This window comes from Glandiceps talaboti, chromosome 7 (assembly GCF_964340395.1).
Source record: "Glandiceps talaboti chromosome 7, keGlaTala1.1, whole genome shotgun sequence".
Classification (NCBI taxonomy): Eukaryota; Metazoa; Hemichordata; class Enteropneusta; family Spengelidae; genus Glandiceps; species Glandiceps talaboti.
Genome location: NC_135555.1, coordinates 1363293 through 1387901, shown reverse-complemented (window position 1 = coordinate 1387901; position 24609 = coordinate 1363293). Strand labels below are relative to the sequence as shown.

The following is a 24609-nucleotide window of genomic DNA, read 5'->3' as shown; positions in this document are numbered from 1 at the left end:
CATTCTTCTATAAATGTATTTTACGACTCTAGAAGATCCATGTCATAGAAGTAGATGTATTTTTCTTTCATTGTGTCGGTCACCGTAAAACACGGTATTCGATCGTATAAATAATGAATAATAAATGAGAAAATCGTCAGCTAGCAGCGATCAGTTCACTTTGTCATGTACTTCCGGGTTCTTATTTTTCTAAGCGCGCCCTCGATTGGACTAGGAAAGACAGGGTCTGATCTACAGACGAATCCACGCATTTGTTTCATAAAGATTAAGTTGGTGGCTGTCTGAAGTATAGCCATCACCCCCTTTAGATACACGACACTCGTGTCGAAAAAAAACAGTCTAAATTCGATGACAGAGCTTCCACAAACGTACAAAAAATACGGCAAAATATTTGTATTATATTTCTCTGATTCCTAGCGCAGAAAAATCTTTGAGAGTATTTAAATTGAGATAGTTTGAGTTACGTTTAAGGATTATGGCAGGGTTATAATTACATGGTGTAGCTGCTTCAGCGGGTGAAGGTCTGATGTCGTCTTGATAAGCAGACAGAAACCAAGAGGTGAACATATTATTATTGTCGTTAAAATGTGCTCACCTGCCTGTGTATAAACAGATTTTTTAGAAATCAGTGATCGGGGATCGACCAACATCATTCACGATGACAGAGAGAGATTTTGCACCGCTGAATGCAGCCTGTGTGAGGGCTTTGAACGACAAATTGTATGACAAACGAAAAGTTGCGGCGTTGGAAATTGAAAGGTGTGTACTCAAACTTAATTTTTAGGAATATTTATACTCTTGTCCACCCTTCAGTATTTAAGTTGTAATGTTAATGTCTCACAGAGAATGAGCTGAACCCCCAAATTGTGGTTAATAGATACACGTGGAGTTTATGTTTCTGGCTGACACACAAGTTAACAACTAAGTTTCAAATTCTGGTCCTCAGGTTGGGAGTTGGGGTCATTTAAGGATATGTACGGTGTGTACCATTGTTCACACAGTTGACAATGGATGTACTATTAGTGTTAAGTCAAATTTAGAAAAGAAAAGTTTGATGAACTACACCTTGATACAGCAGAAGAAAGTACTATAGTAAACTTTGCAGGACCAAAAGTCAGAACGGATACTACATTTGTTGCTTATCTCTGTCTCTTGCAGACAGTGATTTATATACATTGTAATACTTACATGTGACTTCCTTGCAGGTTGATATATATACATTTGTGCATAGGTCTGCAAGGTATGGTCCACATGTAGGGTGCTGTCATGATATGAGGCTTATTTTTGTTTTGTCTCAAATTATGACAGGGCTGTGCACTGTCTTCCATTTAGTCCTTATTTAGTAAATCACTATCTGCATTAAAAGATAGACACTTGTCAGTATTTAGCTTTCTGTATTCTTTATCTATATTTTCCCCCTTTTATATGGGCCTGAATTAAACACGAAATAAATAAATGAAACATGCAACAATTGTATTACAATGTATATGAATCACCCACTACAAGAGACAGACACAAACAACAATTGTATCTGTTCTGATTTTTGTTCCTGCACAGCTTACTTTCTCTGCTGGTAGAAAATTCAGTATTCTAGAACAGACCTTGAATCGACCACACTATCTATAATAATATCTGTCATTTCATTCCCAAAGTAGTCCACCAAATGTGTATTTGTTATATATAAACTTTGCTGTATATTAGGGTTGTTTTTTTGGAATCATAATAAAGTAAACATAATTGATGTTTGCCTTCTCATTTTCATCTTTTGTTCTGTCTTTTTCTGATTTTTTTTTCTCTGACCAGGATGGGAAAAGAGTTTGTAGCTTCCAATAACACAGAACAGATCAAACGATTGGTCAATGTATTAACCAATGAGTTTGTAATGTCACATAATCCTAACAGTCGTAAGGGTGGACTAATAGGACTAGCAGCTACTGCCATAGCTCTAGGAAAGGTTAGTATCAAATGTTAGTCCATAACAAATAATTGAATACTAGCATGTGATATGTCTTATAACCATAGACCCTCCACCACTTTGTGGAGGGTCTATCTTATAACACAGTCACTGTGTATGTTCATTATCACAAAAGGTGGACAGTTAGATGCATATAACTGACAAGTACTTTCACACCTGAATTTACATATATCAAAGCAAACCTTTTCACACCTCCAGTTAACTCAACACCTCCAGTAAAATTTGTACCTTACTTTCAATATAGTGTACAAAGAAGACAAACAGTATTGGTGATTCCAATATTACATTTTTACGACTCATCCAATCAGTCTATTTTTGGCAAGATAAAAGTATATTAGTGATGAAAAGTGAAATTAGCAATATAGTCCAAGGTACAGTAGTGGATACTAATCTCTAATCAGACAGAATTGTGGGATATACATCATACCATGAACTAGAATGTCTGAACCACAGATGTTGTAATTGTTCCAAAATCTACCATGTAGTTAAATTGGGTACAATGTTCATACTACGCTTGCACTTCACATATTTTGTCTCAAATCTTGAAAACTGTTTTGTTCATATGCAATGTAGAGTGTTCACAAATTGTTTACACTATCGAGTCAATATAAAATAAAATTCATGTTTTACAAAATAATTGTAGTCTACATGTATTTTGTATTGTTAAACAGGAATCTGGCAACTATTTAGCTGAGATGATACGTCCTGTATTGGCATGTTTCTCTGACCCAGACAGTCGTGTCAGATACTATGCCTGTGAAGCACTGTATAATATTGTCAAGGTAGCTAGGGGGTCTGTACTTGCATTCTTTAATGAAGTATTTGATGGACTAAGTAAGGTAAGACAGTATTATCTATTCCTTTCCATTGCTTGCTTAGTGATGATCACATGATTTCATATAAGCCCAATAAATGAACAACATTCATTTATGGGAAAAGGGGTCTAGTGTCAATGCAATTGCTGAACTTCATTTTCACACTTCTATTAAAGTAAACCAAAATTCCAAAACTTGACAACCTTCAATGATAACAGTTTTGTATGTACTACTGAGATGTGGATTAGTTGATTAAAATGTAATGTGATGTACAGTGCTGGGTTTCCAGTTAGTATTTTAATGTGTTTACCATGTTTTTACATTGTATTGATCATAGCAGTGGCAACCGCTTCAATGTTACCTTGGTTTTTACATTGTATTGATCATCGCAGTGGCAACCACTTCAATGTTACCTTGGTTTTTACATCATATATAAACATGTCAAAATCGCACTTGTGGACATTCATTGTAGCACTTGTCACTAGAGGGCAGTATTTATCTAACTTACATTCATTCATTTGACATCAGTCTGCTACTGTTACACTTTGTATGAAAGTTCTCCATGGCAGTTTTGTATAAAATTTATAAAATGTGTCAAATGTATCATACAGTATACTTTGTGGTTATTCTTGCTGTATTGTTTTGAGCAAAACATCAACATTAACACATACAAAGCACAATTATATTTGAACTATAATCAGGAACAAAACATTAATATTTTAGCAAAAATTGATATATAATATGCAAAGTACAGTTACCAGTATTTACTATATGTACACACAGTAGTGTTTGAATGTGATAAATGTACAGTGTCTGCAAAGTTTTCCCAAACTTTACATGAATATGAAGGGAATGAGATGTACATTTAAAAAAAGTTATTTTCAACATGAAAATGAAAGAATTTTATGAAAACGGTAAAGATAATAATTAATGGTTTTGCTATTCAATTGTACTGAGAATAAAATACATAGTTATACATTTTTAATCAAATTTTACATCAAAGGCATTTGGGATTCAAGAAATACAGACATTGTAAACTTGTTATTGGTCCTTATGTGTACTAGTTATTTCCTCTCTTTGATTTCATTTATAGTAGAAGTAATCAGTCACATAATATTTTAGAACTAGAAGGTCAGAAGATTGTAGTAAAGTTTGAAAATGATGGATCGTATATTCTTGAAACATCTGAGTGCTCTAAAGTGATTCCATTTTTGTTTTCAGCTTGCTGCTGATCCTGATGTTAATGTCAAGAATGGGTCAGAACTACTAGACAGACTTATGAAGGTAAGTTTAGTGTCATATCAATGTCTGTAGAAACACAGGGTCAAAGGTCAACCCAGAACTGCTGCTGGGGACAGACACGCTGTTTGAAAATAGTACTCTGTGTTAGGATACAAGTTATTACCATATTGCAAGTAGTTATATCATACCATGTAAAACGGATGAAGTAAATAAACTGTGCAATGACTTTGAATACAATGTAGTAAATTGTATATGTTGATTATTCTTACAGGACATTGTGACAGAATCACAGTCATTTGATCTTGTATCATTTATGCCACTTGTCAGAGAGAGAATTTATACAACACATTCATTTGCTAGGCAGTTTATAGTGTCTTGGGTAAGTATATCAGTGTATCATTGTGTCTGTGCCGAAAGGTTGTATCTACTATGCAGTTGTATAGGCAGATATGACCTTACTGCACTGACACGACGATATCTAGACAGATTCCATCATTAGTTCATAATGTCTTGAGTGATCTAATACACATCAGAGAAATCCTTCACCAAGGAAGATCAAAAGTAACCAATTGTATAGATATGAGAAATTGCTTGTATAGTGTAATTTCTACTTCCATCTTACTAGCAGAAAGATAAGATTGACTTCAACAAAATATAATGAAATGGTCCTGTCATAGAAGACAATGAACAGCTGAAATCTATTCAGTTGTTGTAAATCATTGTACTTCCCACAACATCTATTGTAAATATAACCCACCAAGATAGAAAACTTTGACATGAATATTTGCATAGAAAAGACATGATGGAAATCAGAACATATATAACTGCAAGGCAAAGTTTAGCCTATAACCTCCCTGTCAGTAATGTGTAGGAAAATATAACACAAAATATTTCATTTTATGTATGCCTGTATCATTTATTATACCATGCACGAGCCAGGTTCAACAAAAAAATATGGAATCTGTACTCGTTCTACGTCACGGCAACATGCATCTGTCATGACAATATGTGTCTACGTCATTGGTTCTGCTGTGTTCGAAATATGAGTCAAAACGCTCAAAATTGTGATTGCTTTCCCTTGATTTTTATTTTATATTATTGGCAATGGTATAATTATACTAATATTTTTCTTCAGTCAGCCAGAAAATACTCGTGACCTAACGGTTGTCAATACTTGTCTAGCAACTTGTAGTGATAAGGGACCCTTAGGTCACTCATATTTTCCATGGCTGAATGAAGAACAGAATTGGGCAATACTATCTAATTGTATTATTTTACAGGTGATTGTATTGGATTCTGTGCCACACATTGATATGTTAATATTCTTACCAGAAATATTAGATGGTATGCTTTATATCTTGGGAGATCAAAGTAAAGAGATAAGGAAAATGTAAGTGGTGAGATTTTCAGGTTAAACTCTTTACTGGATGGTCTTACCTTGACTCAGATTCTGCAATATACTTACATGTAACTCGGTGTACTGTCTGACAACCCTTTGTATCAAATATGGAAGGACATTTACATGACCACCAGGTCAGATTATGCAAATTATTCATTTAACTTTGTAGTTGACCAATGAAAAACCCCTATCGACACAATTACATGTACAGGCATATAGAAGTCTTGTGTATTTATCCATTCATACATCCTATTCCATTCATTTGTTCTTTAATACATTCATTCATTCTATTTCATGTGATATTTGATTTTTACATGTTAATGTTTTTGTAACAGGTGTGAGACGGCACTTGAAGAATTCTTACGAGAGATTAAAAAATATCCCCACAACGTGAAATTTGAAGAAATGGTGAATATTTTGAATACACATTGCCAGTCACAAGGTAATAATGACACATTGCCAGTCACAAGGTAATAATGATACATTGCCAGTCACAAAGTAATAATGACACATTGCCAGTCACAAAGTAATAATGATACATTGCCAGTCACAAAGTAATAATGACAGTCACAAGGTAATAATTCACACATTGCCAGTCACAAGGTAATAATGACACATTGCCAGTCACAAGGTAATAATGACACATTGCCAGTCACAAGGTAATAATGACACAGTGCCAGTCACAAGATAATAATGATACATTGCCAGTCACAAGGTAATAATGACACATTGCCAGTCACAAGGTAATAATGACACATTGCCAGTCACAAGGTAATAATGACACATTGCCAGTCACAAGGTAATAATGACACATTGCCAGTCACAAGATAATAATGATACATTGCCAGTCACAAGGTAATAATGACACATTGCCAGTCACAAGGTAATAATGACACATTGCCAGTCACAAGGTAATAATGACACATTGCCAGTCACAAGGTAATAATGATACAGTGCCAGTCACAAGATAATAATGACACATTGCCAGTCACAAGGTAATAATGACACATTGCCAGTCACAAGGTAATAATGATACATTGCCAGTCACAAGATAATAATGACACATTGCCAGTCACAAGGTAATAATGGTACATTGCCAGTCACAAGGTAATAATGATACAGTGCCAGTCACAAGGTAATAATGACACATTGCCAGTCACAAGGTAATAATGGTACATTGCCAGTCACAAGGTAATAATGATACATTGCCAGTCACAAGGTAATAATGACACATTGCCAGTCACAAGGTAATAATGACACATTGCCAGTCACAAGGTAATAATGACACATTGCCAGTCACAAGGTAATAATGATACAGTGCCAGTCACAAGGTAATAATGATACATTGCCAGTCACAAGGTAATAATGATACAGTGCCAGTCACAAGGTAATAATGATACATTGCCAGTCACAAGGTAATAATGACACATTGCCAGTCACAAGGTAATAATGACACATTGCCAGTCACAAGGTAATAATGACACATTGCCAGTCACAAGGTAATAATGACACATTGCCAGTCACAAGGTAATAATGGCACATTGCCAGTCACAAGGTAATAATGACACATTGCCAGTCACAAGGTAATAATGATACAGTGCCAGTCACAAGGTAATAATGATACATTGCCAGTCACAAGGTAATAATGACACATTGCCAGTCACAAGGTAATAATGATACATTGCCAGTCACAAGGTAATAATGACACATTGCCAGTCACAAGGTAATAATGGTACATTGCCAGTCACAAGGTAATAATGACACATTGCCAGTCACAAGGTAATAATGATACAGTGCCAGTCACAAGGTAATAATGATACATTGCCAGTCACAAGGTAATAATGACACATTGCCAGTCACAAGGTAATAATGACACATTGCCAGTCACAAGGTAATAATGGTACATTGCCAGTCACAAGGTAATAATGATACATTGCCAGTCACAAGGTAATAATGATACATTGGCAGTCACAAGGTAATAATGATACATTGCCAGTCACAAGGTAATAATGATACATTGCCAGTCACAAGGTAATAAATGACACATTGCCAGTCACACGGTAATAATGATACATTGCCAGTCACAAGGTAATAATGACACATTGCCAGTCACAAGGTAATAATGATACATTGCCAGTCACAAGGTAATAATGATACATTGCCAGTCACAAGGTAATAATGATACATTGGCAGTCACAAGGTAATAATGATACATTGCCAGTCACAAGGTAATAATGACACATTGCCAGTCACAAGGTAATAATGACACATTGCCAGTCACAAGGTAATAATGACACATTGCCAGTCACAAGGTAATAATGATACATTGCCAGTCACAATGTAATAATGACACATTGCCAGTCACAAGGTAATAATGACACATTGCCAGTCACAAGGTAATAATGACACATTGCCAGTCACAAGGTAATAATGATACATTGCCAGTCACAAGGTAATAATGATACATTGCCAGTCACAAGGTAATAATGACACATTGCCAGTCACAAGGTAATAATGACACATTGCCAGTCACAAGGTAATAATGACACATTGCCAGTCACAAGGTAATAATGACACATTGCCAGTCTCAGGGTAATAATGACACATTGCCAGTCACAAGGTAATGAAATGTTATTACATTGCATTGATATGACCATGGAGGACAGGAAATATACTTTGTTTCAAAATGGTGAGGGATGAAATTTGGTTTATGGGAAGATGCTGTCAAGAATACATATATACGTATGTACGTACGTACGTCCCTCCCTCCGTCCGTCCGACAAACCAGAGTTGAAACTTGAACTTGAATCTTCCTATATTCTACTTTTCATAGATGAGTTAATACAATTTACGGCTATAACCTGGCTAAAAGAGTTCCTAACCATTGCTGGAAGGACTATGCTACCCTTTGCCTCAGGGTTATTAACTGCAATATTACCCTGTGTTGCTTATGAAGATAACAAGAAAAGTATCCTTTCAGCTTCGATAATAGTGGTAATTCTTATTTTACAAAATGTTTTTGTAAACCATCTGTATGAAGGAGGTGGGGAAAATAAGAGTAATGTTATGCTTCAAGTTGTTTTCTTTATACCAGAGGCAGTGACATGTTTGTTTATGGAATTATGAACTGTCATTCATTTTTAAAATGGATGAACACTTGAAACAGAATTGAACAAGACTTGGGTAGTGGTGACCACTTCTCTGGTTCCTTCAAGCATGATTCATTATTGAATATTAAGATGATGACGATGATGTATGAAAATTGTGATTAAGCAGGGCACTGATGAATTACTGTAGTTCAAACTCTGTGCCCTGTCACCTTGTTAAGGGGAGAACATCACCTGTAATGGGAGGGGATGGGTTTGAGTCAATAATAAACACATGATAAACACTGTATTTGATATATGAAAACACACACACTTAACAAGTAATTTAGAATCATTCAGCTGTTATTTCCACAAGTGTGAATTTGTGTCAAAAAAAAGTCTTTGTGTAGTAACTGTATACCAAAGACTGTACGTGTACTTGATAATGTGACTGTGTGACTAGGAATATAGGAGAACCATATCAATGATGTTAATCTAGCTTTTGTGAGATAAGACCTTAACTTTTCATCAGATATCAGAGAGGTTGCAAATAGTGTCAACCAACATTTGAAAAGGCTAATAACACTAGAAGATGATAAAGATGATGAGGAAAGTGTCACCCAGCAAACAGATAAACCAGAGACACAGTAAGTCAGAGATTTGAATAATTAGTGTTGTAAAAGATTTAAGCAATAACCCCCGCCGAAGGCGGGTATACACGAGATTTTGGTACAATTCGCGACATATAGCACGAGCCGAATGGCGAGTGCTATATGGAGCGAATTGTACCAAATTCGAGTGTATACCCGCCTTCGGCGGAGGTTATTGTTATTATATTATATCAAAATATGTGTCTATTTCTTCTAAATGTGATTCTGTGGTTATTTATATGCCTGAAAAGGCGAATTCGCACGTACAGAGAAAGATCGTCTGTAATAGATCGTCGTGAACGAGCATATTTTGATGAGTGGATACGTTCATGTCGTCCCCCACACACACTGCATGAACACAAACCATACACTGCATTGCAATGTATTGACAAATTACTTTATTTACATCATATAATGCATAACGAAAACGCGTTGAAAACTAGCAACAAAGAAAACGGGGAAAGAGGTCAAAGAAAGTAACAATTTTGTTTGGATATTTACATAAGAACAATACAATCTTGTACACTGCTAAAAATAGATGTCTCGGCCCGCGGCGTTGAACCAGTTGAATCGGAGAAAGCGCGAGACAGTAAATCAGAGACGCGACGTTACACAGTCTACTTTAATTTAATGGTTAACAAATTGAACATTGACCGAACCTGAAACTGTACAGTTTTGAAATAATCCTGACGCACTTGACTGATGGTTAAAAGTTAAATTGGTGTTGCTTGATTCAACGAGAGCAGGACGCTGACGGCTCGTTGCATGGGAGAACTTGTACCTTATCAGCCATGGCCAGTGGTGTTGAAGCCACTGATCGATCGTTGCTTTCGATCGCAAGGTCATCAGTGGAATTATTTGGACTACTGTAACCCAAACTATTGGACAGGATACCTGACATACCTTTACTCTGAAGAAGTGTTAACTTATTGGTATAAGAACGAACACTAGCTTCATTTTTGTGAGTACTATTCATATGCTAGTTTAGGGGCCCATTTTACCACTGCCAGCCGTGGTAAAATGGGATTTTACCACAGTTATTATCCAATCAGAATGGCGCATAGTAGCATGATATAATATAATTCTTATTTTATATCCATTTGTATCATCTGTATATGATTTTACAAGAACTTTGGTTTGATTTGAAGGTATTTGAGATCAGACACAATCTGCCATGTGATAAACATACTCATGAACGTTTTCGCTGTACCACAATTATGGCTATATGACTTGTGTGGTTTTCCATACACAGGCACACAACTCTAGGCTTATGATGAAATACATAATTATCAATAGTGAACTCATGGTATTCCCTCTTTTTTTTCGCAGGCACCAGCATCAACATGTGAAGTTACAACTAGCACCGATGGTAGATGTCCTAACAAGACATTTATTACACAACTCTATGCAGACCAGGATGTCTGTCTTGAAATGGATCTATCATTTACATATTAAAATACCAAATAAGGTAATCGAGACATTTATTACACAACTCTATGCAGACCAGGATGTCTGTCTTGAAATGGATCTATCATTTACATATTAAAATACCAAATAAGGTAATCAAGGCATTTATTACACAACTCTATGCAGACCAGGATGTCTGTCTTGAAATGGATCTATCATTTACATATTAAAATACCAAATAAGGTAATCAAGGCATTTATTACACAACTCTATGCAGACCAGGATGTCTGTCTTGAAATGGATCTATCATTTACATATTAAAATACCAAGTAAGGTAATCGAGACATTTATTACACAACTCTATGCAGACCAGGATGTCTGTCTTGAAATGGATCTATCATTTACATTATTAAAATACCAAATAAGGTAATCGAGACATTTATTACACAACTCTATGCAGACCAGGATGTCTGTCTTGAAATGGATCTATCATTTACATATTAAAATACCAAATAAGGTAATCAAGGCATTTATTACACAACTCTATGCAGACCAGGATGTCTGTCTTGAAATGGATCTATCATTTACATAAGGTAATCAAGGCATTTATTACACAACTCTATGCAGACCAGGATGTCTGTCTTGAAATGGATCTATCATTTACATATTAAAATACCAAGTAAGGTAAAATGAAGTTATCAAATTAACCTTAAATATATCAAAACACAGCATAGATGAAATCATCAGTAAGTCTATAAATTCAAGCCAAAGTATAGTAAATAATATACCTACCAGTAGTAATTATTTGTATCTACATTTCAACACTAAATTTGATATATGATATAGCTATATCTATCTATTTAATTTGTAAACGGTAGAATTACAAATTGATGATTCTATACCACATTTGGTAAATGTTCCAAGTAACTTCACATTTGTACCCCCAGATATGAATGACTAACAACTACATCTCTACATTCATATACCATTGACATAAATGTATTTCCATTATTTCTATAGATATTTCACCATGTAGAAGAGTTATTTCCTGTTTTGTTGAAGACATTATCAGATCCTTCAGATGAAGTAAGTCTATATCGTATATATTCTGATGTATATTCACTGATTCCTTGGACAATTCCAGAATTAAATCTCTTACCACTATCCATTCAATAATCAAAGTCAATAAACAGTTTCAAGTCTGCCCTCTCCAGCATTGATATGACCGATCTCATAAATCGTGCACACCTGAACACGGGTGAAATCTATAGGACGCCGCCAGCGTTACACCTGTGTGTTGATAATCCTGTTTGGATGTTTACACAGTGTAGAAGTAGAAGTATCAAATACTATAGTGGTAAGGGACTATTTACACTTGACTAATTTCATTTCAAGATAAATAATGAATAACTAAATGGGAAAATATACACAAGTAAAGAAGAAACACCATTCAAGAAATACATGACTAGGAAATTTACAAGTTGCAATATATAAAGTGGACACTATTGCTGAATTCACAAACACAGGGAAATACAAAAACCATAGAAATTTTCTTGTGCACAAAGCATCAGAAAAGACTCAATTAACTTTTATACTAGCTATGTGTTATTTTGAATAGATTACCAAAAAAAAGGCTTATAACAAAAAAATCATCAGGTATTACGTTTTGCATATTGGATAGCCAATCAGGATAAGCAATGTGAATAGCGCCCTCCCTTTTAAAAAAAGTCAAATTTCAGAGACCTGCATGAGAACCTAAACATGTTCTGTTTGTAACTTTTCAGGTAGTTCTATTAGATTTAGAAGTGTTAGCTGAGATTGCATCATCTCCAGCAGGTCAGGGTAAAATCAGTAATGAAATGACAGACATTGCAATGCAGTCTGCAACACCAGTACCAGGCATGAATCTTTATTTTATCAAGTTTATGGTTAACTTGATGAAATTATTTAGTACAGATAAACATTTACTTGAAGACAGAGGTTCATTTATTATTAGGTAAGTCAAAGCAACACAAATGGGATGTCTCTCTGTGTATGTGTGTATGTATGTATGTATGTATGTATGTATGTATGTGTATGTGTATGTGTGTGTGTATGTATGTATGTATGTATGTATGTATGTGTGTATGTATGTATGTATGTATGTATGTATGTATGTATGTATGTATGTATGTATGTGTGTGTGTGTGTATGTATGTATGTATGTATGTGTATGTATGTATGTATGTATGTATGTATGTATGTGTATATGTATGTATGTAATAAATGCCGTCCGGGTAAATACACGCCGACGTAGGAGGCGTGTATTGCCAGGATGGCATTTATCTTGTACCCCGGCTAATAATTCGATGGTGTCATATTCTTACCAGGAAAAAGTTCATACACCCATTGTTTATGTTTTGATTTTCGACAAGACACCCTGACGCCAACGTGACTTCCAATCGAAGCTGACACGTGTCAACAAACTGGATACACGCCTGTGTCAACATTCAATGTCACACACGTATATCGCTATGTTGCACGACGAAAATAGCAATTTACATCCCAATGTACAGTGTATTTCATACCACTATGTATTTGCTTGATATTATTATGCAGGACATTCATACTACAAACTACTCAATACAATCACATCCATCATGTGTATGCAACTAGTGATATGAAATTTAATCGCCACTGATAAAACGTAAACCTGGCTACTGACATCAAAAATACAACTTTCAGCGAAATTGTTTATATGTGTCTAGTGTAAAGAAACAGCATATTAATTACATGCAAATGAAATACATCATTCAAACTTTTGAAATGTCGTGTATTACGAAGCAATAGTAGTACCGTCTACCTCTCGCAAGTTGTAGTAAAATACACCATTCAAACTACTACAATGCAATACCGTCCACAATTATTGTGACTTTTTGTCCATTCCGTCTTCATCCCTATCTTCGGCCCAACTATTCCAAACTTGCATGATGAGCTAGTATTTTTTTCAGTGTATTTCTGTGTGTTTTTCAGTACACTTGCCTTCAGTTTCTGATCTATGTCCTCAGCTGTCATAACAGCAAACCGTCGCTTTCCCCCTGCCATTATACCGTCTACCTTGTTGTATGTGTATTTTATTCACCTTCTAAATACACTCTGAGGTAATGTTTATTATTACAAAAATAGTGTTCAACGTGTGAACGGAAGTCTTATCTGTTCAGTCACAGTCTGGGGTCATGTTTTTGTTATGATTGTCTGCGTCTAATCACTCTTCCCTGGATGCCATTAATTGGATCTCATACATAGAAAATACACTCCCGCCACTAACATTTGATAAATTTGCTACTCTGCTCATACACCTGTCTTCACGCTTTTCCCTGATTGGTCAATAGCCCTCATTTGTAACTGTCAGTCGAAATTTAACGCCCACCCGGAGTACAAGTATGTATGTATGTATGTGTATATGTATGTATGTATGTACATACGTATGCATGTGTGTGTTCATCATTTTTTTGACGAGTATGTTTATGAGTGAATGAATGAATGAATGCAATGTGTATCAGAAGTCATGTAAGTTACAAGTAAATAAAACACTGATGCAGTAACTACTGGCACTATTTTTATGCTACATTTTTTATATGAACATTTAAGACTCAGTTGCAATGATGTATGTACATGAAACATATTTTTTAAGGAGGGACTATCAGGAAAATGATGAAAAAAAATGTAGTTGAGTGTATAGAAACAACAGTTTATGAGCAAGAACAGTAGTTACTTGTTCTAGTTAATGACTGCCCTCTATAGTTGTAACATCTTTGTCTTTTGTTTTCCTTATAACAGGCAGTTATGCTTACTCCTGAACTCTGAAGACATTTACAGAGCATTATCAGAAATTCTTATCCATGAAGAAGAATTGAAGTTTGCTTCCAGTATGGTACAAACATTGAATAGTATCTTAATAACATCAACTGAATTATTTGAATTCAGAAATCAGCTCAAAGACCTAAAAACAAAGGTAACATTTTATGCACACTTTACCTCACTGCACTGATCATTTCAGTCGTATCTCTATCCTCTGACTCTACATGTATGGTTGTGATAAAGAGAGATTGTAATTTCATTGTAGTGAATAAGAATGAATCAAGTATTTTGAAAGGACTAATATCAATATACTCGGTGTTAGTGACATTCAATTCAATTCAAAACTTTATTGTGTGCATATAAAAACACAGAAAATTGTCTTCAGACTCATCAGCAAATGTTACAAAAATACACATAATTCACAGCAATGAAAACAGAAATAGTATATTTACATAATGAAATAAACGTTCACTTGAGGCTGTCACATTGTGTTCAAAATGGCCACTGCTGATGGTAAGAATGATTTTTTAAACAAGTTCTTTTTTGCAAATGGAACCCTGTAACGACGTCCAGAGGGAAGCGTCTGTCGTTATGTAAGGGAATGAATATCTAATGTTGTAATACTAATATGACATGTATTGTGATGAACTACCTTCGTGTAGCCAAATATATATTTCACCAATTTGCTTCTATTTTAAAACCTGTGTCTGTCTGTGTCACTGTGAATTAGTTCTAAAGTGTGTTTGTATATGTAAGTCCTGAAGCTATCCTTCAGTTACAAGTCCTACTAAACCTTAGATTAAAACACTGCCAGTGACTAGAGTACAAATAGTGCTATGTAATAACATCTACTAACAATCACTTAGTTACAATCTAAACTATAACCATCATGACTAATGAAGGTAATATCACCGGAGTTAAATGTCTGAAGAGATAAAATCCTAGATTTTCATTGACACCTGATATGCATGCTTAGGGAATATTTTAAAATGTTGATGTCACATGTCATATGACCAGACACTTGAGAGTCACTGCTGAGATCATATTGCCGCCATCTTTATTGAGGTAACATCAGCTGTCAACACATCCTTTATTTGTCTGAAGAGATGTTAGCAAAATTTAGATTTTTGATTCTTCAAATTTTTGACAGGAAGTAAGAATCTATCACTGTCCTTATGAACTCAGAGTCCTTGAACATTCAATGTCAGTACTGGCCATCATGTTCGTTTGTTTGTTTGTTTGTTTGTTACAGGACAGCTGTGCGTTATTCAGTTGTTTATACAAGTCGTGGTGTCACAACCCAGTTGCCACGGTATCGTTATGCTTTCTGACCCAAAACTACAAACATGCCTGTGATTTACTCCATCTGTTGTATCCTTAGGAAATAATACTAAAATAAATGTCAATGATCTCATTTTATATCTCCATCTACTCTATCCAAATAAACTATAATGGTATCTTTATTTTTATAAAGTGTAATCTGATCTGGTTTTCATATTTTTATAGTCTGTTATATCTTGATGGGAATATATCATTCAACACAATAATATGATAAGAGATTCTATAGTATTGCATATAGTTCATCACCATGGCAATACACTACTAAAGTCACACACTGAAAACAAACATTGCTGGCTCACTTCAATCTATTGCATTGAAGTTTGTTTATTTTGTCGATATAAAATGACAACTACAACCCTGTATCATCAAAGATAAAAATTATAGTAGGGAACATAGGGCAACAGAAATAGTTTGATCTGAACTAGTCTAGTTTGTCACTGAAGGGGAAATTAGCAAGCCACAAAAGTTCATCTCTATATATTTCATGCTTATGAGCTGTACAATACATTGGGAAGGCTCCGTCATTATATTTGAGTTCACATTTCAACGTTTTGGTGATATATATTCCTTGACATTGAATATCAGTGGTGATCTTGAAGTGACGGTAGATTTCTTGACAGAGATTGATAAACTGGTACAACTGATAGAGTCACCAATATTTACCTGTAAGTATGACACACTATTTTGAAATAAATCTATTCATTTGGTATACCTCTACCACTTATGAACACTGAGGGCAGCCTTCACTGTTGTGGTGAGTGCATTTTCAATTTGTTGTTCTGGGAGCGAACACCTTTCTGAACACCAAAATTGACAACAATAAAAACTAAGGAAATAGAGGTAAATAAATAAATCAAACTGTATTCACCACATCAGATTGGTACTAACCATCATGAGTGCACTTTTTGGGAAGGATGAGGAAGGATATTGTGTTTGTTCATCACAGTTAAGTAATATGCACAAACTTCAAACAAAAGTGAGAATTTTTAAAAGATGGATGAAAAATATGAAACGTACAACACCTGTCAGAAAATATGGCTGAAGAGTCTCAAATTTGAATAAAAGACTACTAATAATACACTTGCATATCTAACCTGTTTTATACCTCATAATTGTTGTCTAAGCAAAGATATGATATAATACTAGTATTAATAATTCAATTTTCTATCTTCAAACTTAGACCTTCGACTACAGCTGTTAGATTTAGATCATAATCAGTACCTAGTGAAGAGTCTATATGGATTGTTGATGTTGCTTCCTCAGAGTTCATCTTTTAGTACACTACGTCATAGACTAGACTGTGTTCCTAATTATCAACTACTGCCTAAAGATGACAGGTAAGATATGGTACTCATTTAAATGGTGTCTGTCTCTTTCTTCTGACTCTAACACTAATAAGTATCATGTGTACGTACATGTGTGGACAGTACTAGTAAGACAAAGGGGTAAAGACTTCATTTTTGCCAACATTTCTACATTGAATATTCAAAAAAGTCAACATTCTTTGTGAGATTGTTCCAGTCATTTACAGACTAAGGATAAAAAGAGTACAGGTGTGCATTTGTATTCACTGATAGATATATCATAGGAAATGTGTGAATGAGATCATCTGGTTGGTTTGATTGTAAGTTGAAAACCTTAGTATTGCTTTGTAGTGAGGTCAACTGATCCATCATGTGGTTTACATGCCATGATTAGTGTGGAAAACTTTCATCTATTTTCTAAGGTTTCTTAGTGTGACTATGTATGGATAGATGGATGGATGGATGTGTGTGTGTGTGTGTGTGTGTGTGTGTGTGTGTGTCTGTATGTATGTATGTATGTATGTATGTATGTATTTATGTCTGTCTGTGTGTATGTATGTCTGTATGTATGTATGTATGTATGTATGTATGTATGTATGTATGTATGTATGTATGTATGTATGTATGTCTGTATGTATGTATGTATGTATGTATGTATGTATGTATGTATGTATGTATGTATGTATGTATGTATGTATGTATGTATGTATGTATGTAATGTAATGTAATGTATGTATATATAGTTTGTGCAATTTATGTGTTATTGTTTGATATCTATACATGGACTATATTCAACTGAGTAAAATAAACAAAAAATGTGATAAAATGACCACAATTCAAGTATGATATAATGATAAACTGTGATAGATGGTTACAAGGTAATCAATACCTGATATACTGTACAATGGTTTGTTTTAGTTTCATATCTTGTTAATGGTGTATAACACATAGTTGTTTATTACCTAACTCCATTCAGTGGGGGTTGATTTTACTAAGCTTAGCTAAATGTGGATCATGTACAGTGTGATTTATCATCAAACCAAAACACATGCTGTTGTTTTTTTGTATTTAATCACATTTTTATTGGCGTTATTACAAAGATAACGATACATCTTGTTTTTATATATGGAAATTTCACATTTTGAGAGCTTGTCTTCTATGCATTGAGTGGTGTAGCTAGCAGCAATAATAATATGAATGATATGAAATATAGAATAAAATATAATAATATGAATAATAAATGAATCATGCTGTATTTAGTCTGAGCTTTGCAGGTTTAAAACTGATGGAAGAAGCTCCCTATGTATTAAGTATGTTGATATCTCTGTTCACTGCCTTGTTTATACTTCATCTACTTCTGGAACTTTATCCAGCAATACACACTACAGTAGTATAGTGTATAACCCCTTTAGCTGTCAATCAATCAATCAATCATGAATTTCAATTTAGATTTTTAATAACAAACTTAATCTCTAGTTGTGAAATATGATAATGAATGCAGATATAAAGACGACAACACCACACGGCAAGGTCAGGCCATTAATATGAATATAATGACTAATTGTATGGAAAAAAATATGTTTTTTTATTATATAACCAAAAGGTTACTCATAAATAGGTGAGGGCTAGATGTGTGTATTGTTTATTAAGCTGACAGGATTATCAAAAAGTCATCTTGATTTGCAACTGATCTTTTGTAAAAATCAGAAAATAACATAAATATACTGACTAATTTATGGAAGAGAAACAAAATTTGTATTTTACATTAATTTTGTGAAAGTAAAGGAAAGGCATACTGTAGTCCAGTATAAAGGAAATAGATGAATTTGTGTGTTACATCAGTTTGGGGTAGCAAGGGAAGGGCATATTAATAAAAACATGAAATAGAGAAATTTTTATGTTACATCAATTTTGGGGTAGCAAGGGAAGGACACATTAATAACAAATGAAATAGAGAAATGTGTGTGTTACATCAATTTTAGGGTAGCAAGGGAAGAGTATGCTGAAGTCAAATACACATGAAAAATATACAGTAAGGGAAAGACATACTATAGTTCAGTATAAATGAAAGAAACAAGTTTGTATTTGCATAATGTTTGGGGTAACAGGGCACTGGCATAATTAGTCTACCAGCAGGTAATTCAAATGAAATAAACAAATTTCTGTTATAAATCAATTTTGGGGTAGCAAGGAAAGGGCTTATAGTATAAACTAAATAGACAAATGTGTAGTATGTTACTTCAATATTGGGTCAGTAAAAAGGAAAGAAATACCATAGTCTAGTATAAGGGAAATAGACAAATTTATGATATCATATGATATAACAACAGGTCAACATCAGGTCAAGTACATGCAATAGATACATATTTTATATCCAGGTGGTTTACAGAAATAGAACTGAAATATTGCATGATAAATACAGATAGTCAACATAGAAATGGTATGCCACATTATTATTCATTAGGTTGGTCCAGTGAAAGACTATATCTGTATGTGGTATTGAGAAATATTAGAATTTCATAGCATATTATAATCAAGTTAATGTATGATGTTAATCACCTGATGGTTTATAATTAGACAAATATTTTTGAAATATTATATCTGTGTAATAAAGTGTTGATTGCTGTTTAGTACAATTGCTGGTTTATTACATGTAGATTGGATATTGTAATTACATTGCTGATTTTGATTAGAAATACAAGGTGAAAAGGAAATTGTTATAATTACTATTGACATAGCTAGAAGAAGTGGTGTGTGTGTGTGTGTGTGTGTGTGGTATTATGTGTTGAATGATATGTTCTTTCTGTATTTGAATATTGTGAACCTGGTAAATAATTAGATATTAGGTCTAATAAAAAAAAATTGTGTGGTTCCAATTACGCTCAATTTTAGAATAGGTGGGGTAGGTAGATTTTTTATTTTATTTTATTGTATTTTTTTTCTGTGTGAGTGTCTAGTCTAGTTCAGGTTTTCCATTGTTTTCCAAATGGTCTCTGTGTTGTTTATTTTGTCCTATCAGTTGTACAGCCATTACAGATTGGAAGAACAGTTTTATATTGTCCGCATCCACTATTTCCCGTGAGACTTCACAATTTTGGCAATTTTATTAATTTTTTCCAGAATACTTTTTAAAAAGTTAAGGGTCGGCAGTGAAAAGCTAGGTGGGGTCAGGTAACGGAACAAAACAATGTTTTTTTAGGCCTTATTCCCATTTTCTTTTATTCATCCAAAAAACAAATATGAGTAATCTAAGGGGTGTTGTTACTACAAGGTAAAAGACAAATAGTGACAAACCCTTATGTCACTATTATTTTCCAACTAACTGAGGAAAAATATTAGGGAATAATATCCTTATACCTTCCAAGTATAATTTATGAAAAAAATGGACAGATAATGGTGATTTTTGACATTTTGACTCCTGTTTTGAGACTGCTGAACTAATGATTTATATAAGCATTGCCATGATGTAGAAAGATCATGGTTTAAATTCCATATTTTTTGTTTGCATGCTATCAACTTGTCTTGGGTACAATATGCCATACTATTATCAGTTTGCCGGTTTTCCTCTAGTATCTACCGGTATGGGTTTTACAAACACCTTGTCTGTCCATACACATTACTGTTGTATATATTAATACATGTAGCATATCATTCAACCTGCTATGTTTAAATTCATCATATTGAATATTTTAGTAGATTTGTTTGTCATAAAAACTCAAACTGAAATTTTCATTAGTGTCGCATGTTCTGATCATAGTACTAGGTGATTAAAATTTAACTCTCTGTATTCATGTTGTCTAGACATTATCGTACAAGTACTTACCATGTCTGATGTTTTTCCCCAAAGGCTTATATAAGATTCATGATAGACACACCATCTGTATCTTGTATGATATTGTAAGACTAATACTCTTAGGATAAATTATGAAACGTCGTCGTAAAATAAGAAATACAAATCATGCCATCATAATAATTGCATTCATTGCAGACCCACAAGCTCTCCTGAAGATAGACCACATCTGAAAACTATCAATTTTGAAGAATTACTGGATCATTTCAAAAAAATACAGCTAGAACACACCAAAGCTAAAAGACCAAGGGCTAGGAACATGGAAGAAGTACAAGCTGTCAGAAAACTGGATTTTTAAATTTTCAAATCTTGGTTTGAATTGGACAGTGATTACTGTACTACCATTAGAAGAATACAGAGTATTGAATACAAGACTTCCTACTACAATAGTAATACAATACCAGGAAAAGAGTGTCTGCAGGGAATAGTGGAAGGATTACTGTTATATGAATGGAGCTGTTATATGAATCTGCATGATATGCTCTTTAGCATAACACACAAGTTCTTTTCAGGAGCAATGTTCAGAAGTCTAATGACTTTTAATTATTCCTGGCAAGACTTTTTGAGTATCCATCTATTCTCTGACATAGAAATATGATTTCAGTTAATAAAAATCTACACTGCTTTGTTATCTGAACTATTTTGTTCTTTTTACTTATCTCCAGATATTTAGTTTCTGAAATATTTGGTTTCTTTCATTGTTTGGTTATCTGAACTGTTTTTTGTTTTAACTGTTTGATTATCTGAACTGCCTTGATATCTGAACTATTGTGTTCTTTTTACTTATCCCCAGATATTTAGTTTCTGAAATATTTGGTTTCTATCACTTTTTGGTTAAATACCCAGTTTAGTTATCTGTATACAATATGCATAGAGATAGTCCTGTGTTCCTACCTCCATGATGCTATGTTTATCAGAACTGCATGCTTGCTTGGAATTACTTATTACTTGTGTATTGGCATTGTTTGGTTTTCTCAACAGTTTATTTATCTGAATTCTTTGAACTAAGTGCTCATTAGAATTATTTGTTGTCTTAGATGAGGACATGCCCATCCAACATTGGTTGATTGGTTGGTTGGTTGGTTGATTGATTGATTGATTGATTGATTGATTGGTCGGTCGGTCGGTCAGTCGGTCGGTCGGTCGGTTGGTCGGTTGGTTGGTTGGTTGGTTGGTTGGTTGGTTGGTTGGTTGGTTGGTTGGTTGACTGGTATTTACAAACTAAAGCCACTTATTAATGTGATTAACAAAATACTTGTAGTTTGTGGAACTCTGAAAAGTAAAAAGTAGTTTTCATTGTTATCAAGAAGGCACTCCAAGTGTATGAGAAATCCTCCTGTTTATTGAGAACTTCAAAGTGATTATCAACACTAATTTAAAGTACAGTGGTAGTTCTTGACCTGATGGTTAGTGGACAACATGGCTTTAACCTGATACTGTGTAATACTGGAGGTACAGCATATTAAGTTTATTGGTATACTAGTGTTTGTTTGGACAGCAGGAAGACTGCCAAGGTTATCAACACAATATTGTATCTTTTTTATACCAGCACTCAATACAAATGGTGTGTTCAGAATCTGTTAGAGTGAGGACACTTGCTTGAAGTCTACAGTCAGTGTTTTGTACTCTGGGTTGACTCAAGTCTGTACATACAGTGTTTATACAGTAGGCTAACAGAGGTACATATAATGACTATGTACACAAGTGATTTGATGTTAAGGTTAAGATGTGCTGAACACATGTAGCAACATCTAAAACATGAGATATTATTGCCTCCAACAGAGTTTGTTTTATGGTCTTTTCTGAAGTAGGCATACTTTCCTTATGATGTCACAATCCATTGTTGATTTTATAAATTTGTAGATGGGAATGTGTCCTTGGTGGAATTTTGTTGTTGACATTTTAATACATGAATCAAAGCAGAATAGTTACAATCACGGATGGTTTGAAGAGCTAATGCTTTGACCAAATCTATAGTGTGTATGTTTGAAAGAATGAATGAATGGATGAATGGATGATGGCTGATTAGGGAATGGCAGTATATGAAGTGCTTTGTGGCTTTTCCAATAAACTCTATAAAAATACACCCCACCTGCATAATATTGTGTGTTATTCATTATGAATACAAAACACACACACTCTGTATGTATGTACAACCAGTAGAAATTAGCTCTTCATTCAATACATGTATATCTTTGAATTCTTGACTTCACAGAGCTAACTGAAAATGTATATTGTTCTTGATTTCCGTGACTTCTCAGAGCTAAGTATTGTATTGTCCTGAATTTCAGCAAAGTTTTCATTGTGTTTTACTGTCTAACACCATGTAAAAAGAAGTGTTTTAGATTTCAAAGTCTACAAAAATATCTTTGATTAATTTTCAAAACCAATACTTCTTTAGAAGTTTTTTGCATCTATTCTATCTAATTTGTTGTATATACTATGACCACACATAATGTAATATATACCAGTAATATATACTCCGTGTACAGGGGTGTTTTTATTTCAATTTTTTTTTCTAAAGCTTGTGAAATATTGTTTCCTGATTCTCCTTTTATAGTACTAAATTCTGTGAAATGTACAGTAAATATTTAACTTTGAATGTAAGAATTATAGAATCTCTGATATGTTACATCAAATGCTGGTATTCGGAAATGTACAATAAACAACGAGTACAAATGATGGACTTCTGGGAAATATAACATTCTGTTCTAGGTAGTCTGAAATGCATGGTAAAAATTGAATGTACTTATAAATTAAAATGATACACTTTTGAATGTACAAATTATAGACTTCAGTTCTGGCTAACCTGAAATGTACAATGAGCATTGTCATTGGATGTACTGAGTGTGGTTGTACAAAGTGTGGCTATACAAATATTAGAATCTCTGAAAATGACCATTTCTGTTACTCTGAAATGTACAATAAACAGTGGATGTCCAGTGTGGTTGTGTTGTGAATATACAAATATTAGAATCTCTGAAAATGTCAACTTCATTTCTGTTACTCTGAAATGTACAATAAACATGGGATGTACAGTGTTGTTGTGTTGTGTTGTGTTGTGAATACTGTAAACCTGGAAATGTTCGCATAAGATTTATTTTCGCTAATTTCGCTACAAAACAAAAACGCGAAAATAAGTAGTAGCGAAAATATATATTTCTGCATAATGCAATGTACCAGTATGGTTATTAGTGAAAATTAATCTTTGTGAACTACATGAAGACTGTAAAATCGCAAAATTTTCTAGTTGTGAAAATATGCAGGTTTACAGTATACAAATATTAGCCTCGGAATCTTTGAAAATGTCAAATCCATTTCTGTTACTCTGAAATGTACAATAAAAAAAAAAGAATAAAAGACTCTTGAAGTACACCCATTTGTAGAAGCTCTGAAATGAACTGTTAGATGGTCTATTAACATGAAATGTACATGTACTATTAATAGACCTTCTAAGAACAGTTCAGTCTCATTAAAGTTAAAGTTTTCTTTAGCCTGTAGTATGTGTGGTGTGTTTACCCACAGTTGATTACCGCCACAAAGCATTTAGACTGTCCAAGTTTTCAATAGTTTATGAAACAACAGGTTGTGTAAGTGAGACTTGTAAGTTGTCTAAAATGTCTCAAGGCTGTATTAAAGTGGCTAAGTATAACAACTGTTAGTGAGTCTTGTTTCTCTATAGTGTGAGGGACAACTTTGT

General features: G+C 34.0%; 1 protein-coding gene across 1 annotated transcript; it reads left to right on the top strand.

The window, feature by feature from the left end:
• The first annotated feature begins 534 nt into the window (after positions 1 to 534).
• On the top strand, positions 535 to 21518 carry LOC144437678 (protein VAC14 homolog). The gene is made up of 17 exons (XM_078126683.1): positions 535 to 759; positions 1804 to 1954; positions 2647 to 2814; positions 4012 to 4074; positions 4304 to 4411; positions 5313 to 5422; positions 5767 to 5873; positions 8265 to 8399; positions 9050 to 9164; positions 10497 to 10635; positions 11595 to 11664; positions 12363 to 12570; positions 14394 to 14568; positions 15667 to 15785; positions 16341 to 16420; positions 16936 to 17092; positions 21048 to 21518. Exons 1-17 carry the CDS (start codon positions 659 to 661, stop codon positions 21205 to 21207), a joined length of 2166 nt encoding a protein of 721 aa, XP_077982809.1. The 5' UTR covers positions 535 to 658; the 3' UTR covers positions 21208 to 21518.
• Positions 21519 to 24609: the final 3091 nt, after the last annotated feature.

Coding starts and splice junctions, on each gene's coding strand:
- LOC144437678 (XM_078126683.1), top strand. CDS start 659: ATGACAGAGAGAGATTTTGCACCGCTGAATGCAGCCTGTGTGAGGGCT. Junction 2,815..4,011: donor TATTTGATGGACTAAGTAAG/GTAAGACAGTAT, acceptor TTTTGTTTTCAG/CTTGCTGCTGATCCTGATGT. Junction 14,569..15,666: donor TCAAAGACCTAAAAACAAAG/GTAACATTTTAT, acceptor TGTTTGTTACAG/GACAGCTGTGCGTTATTCAG.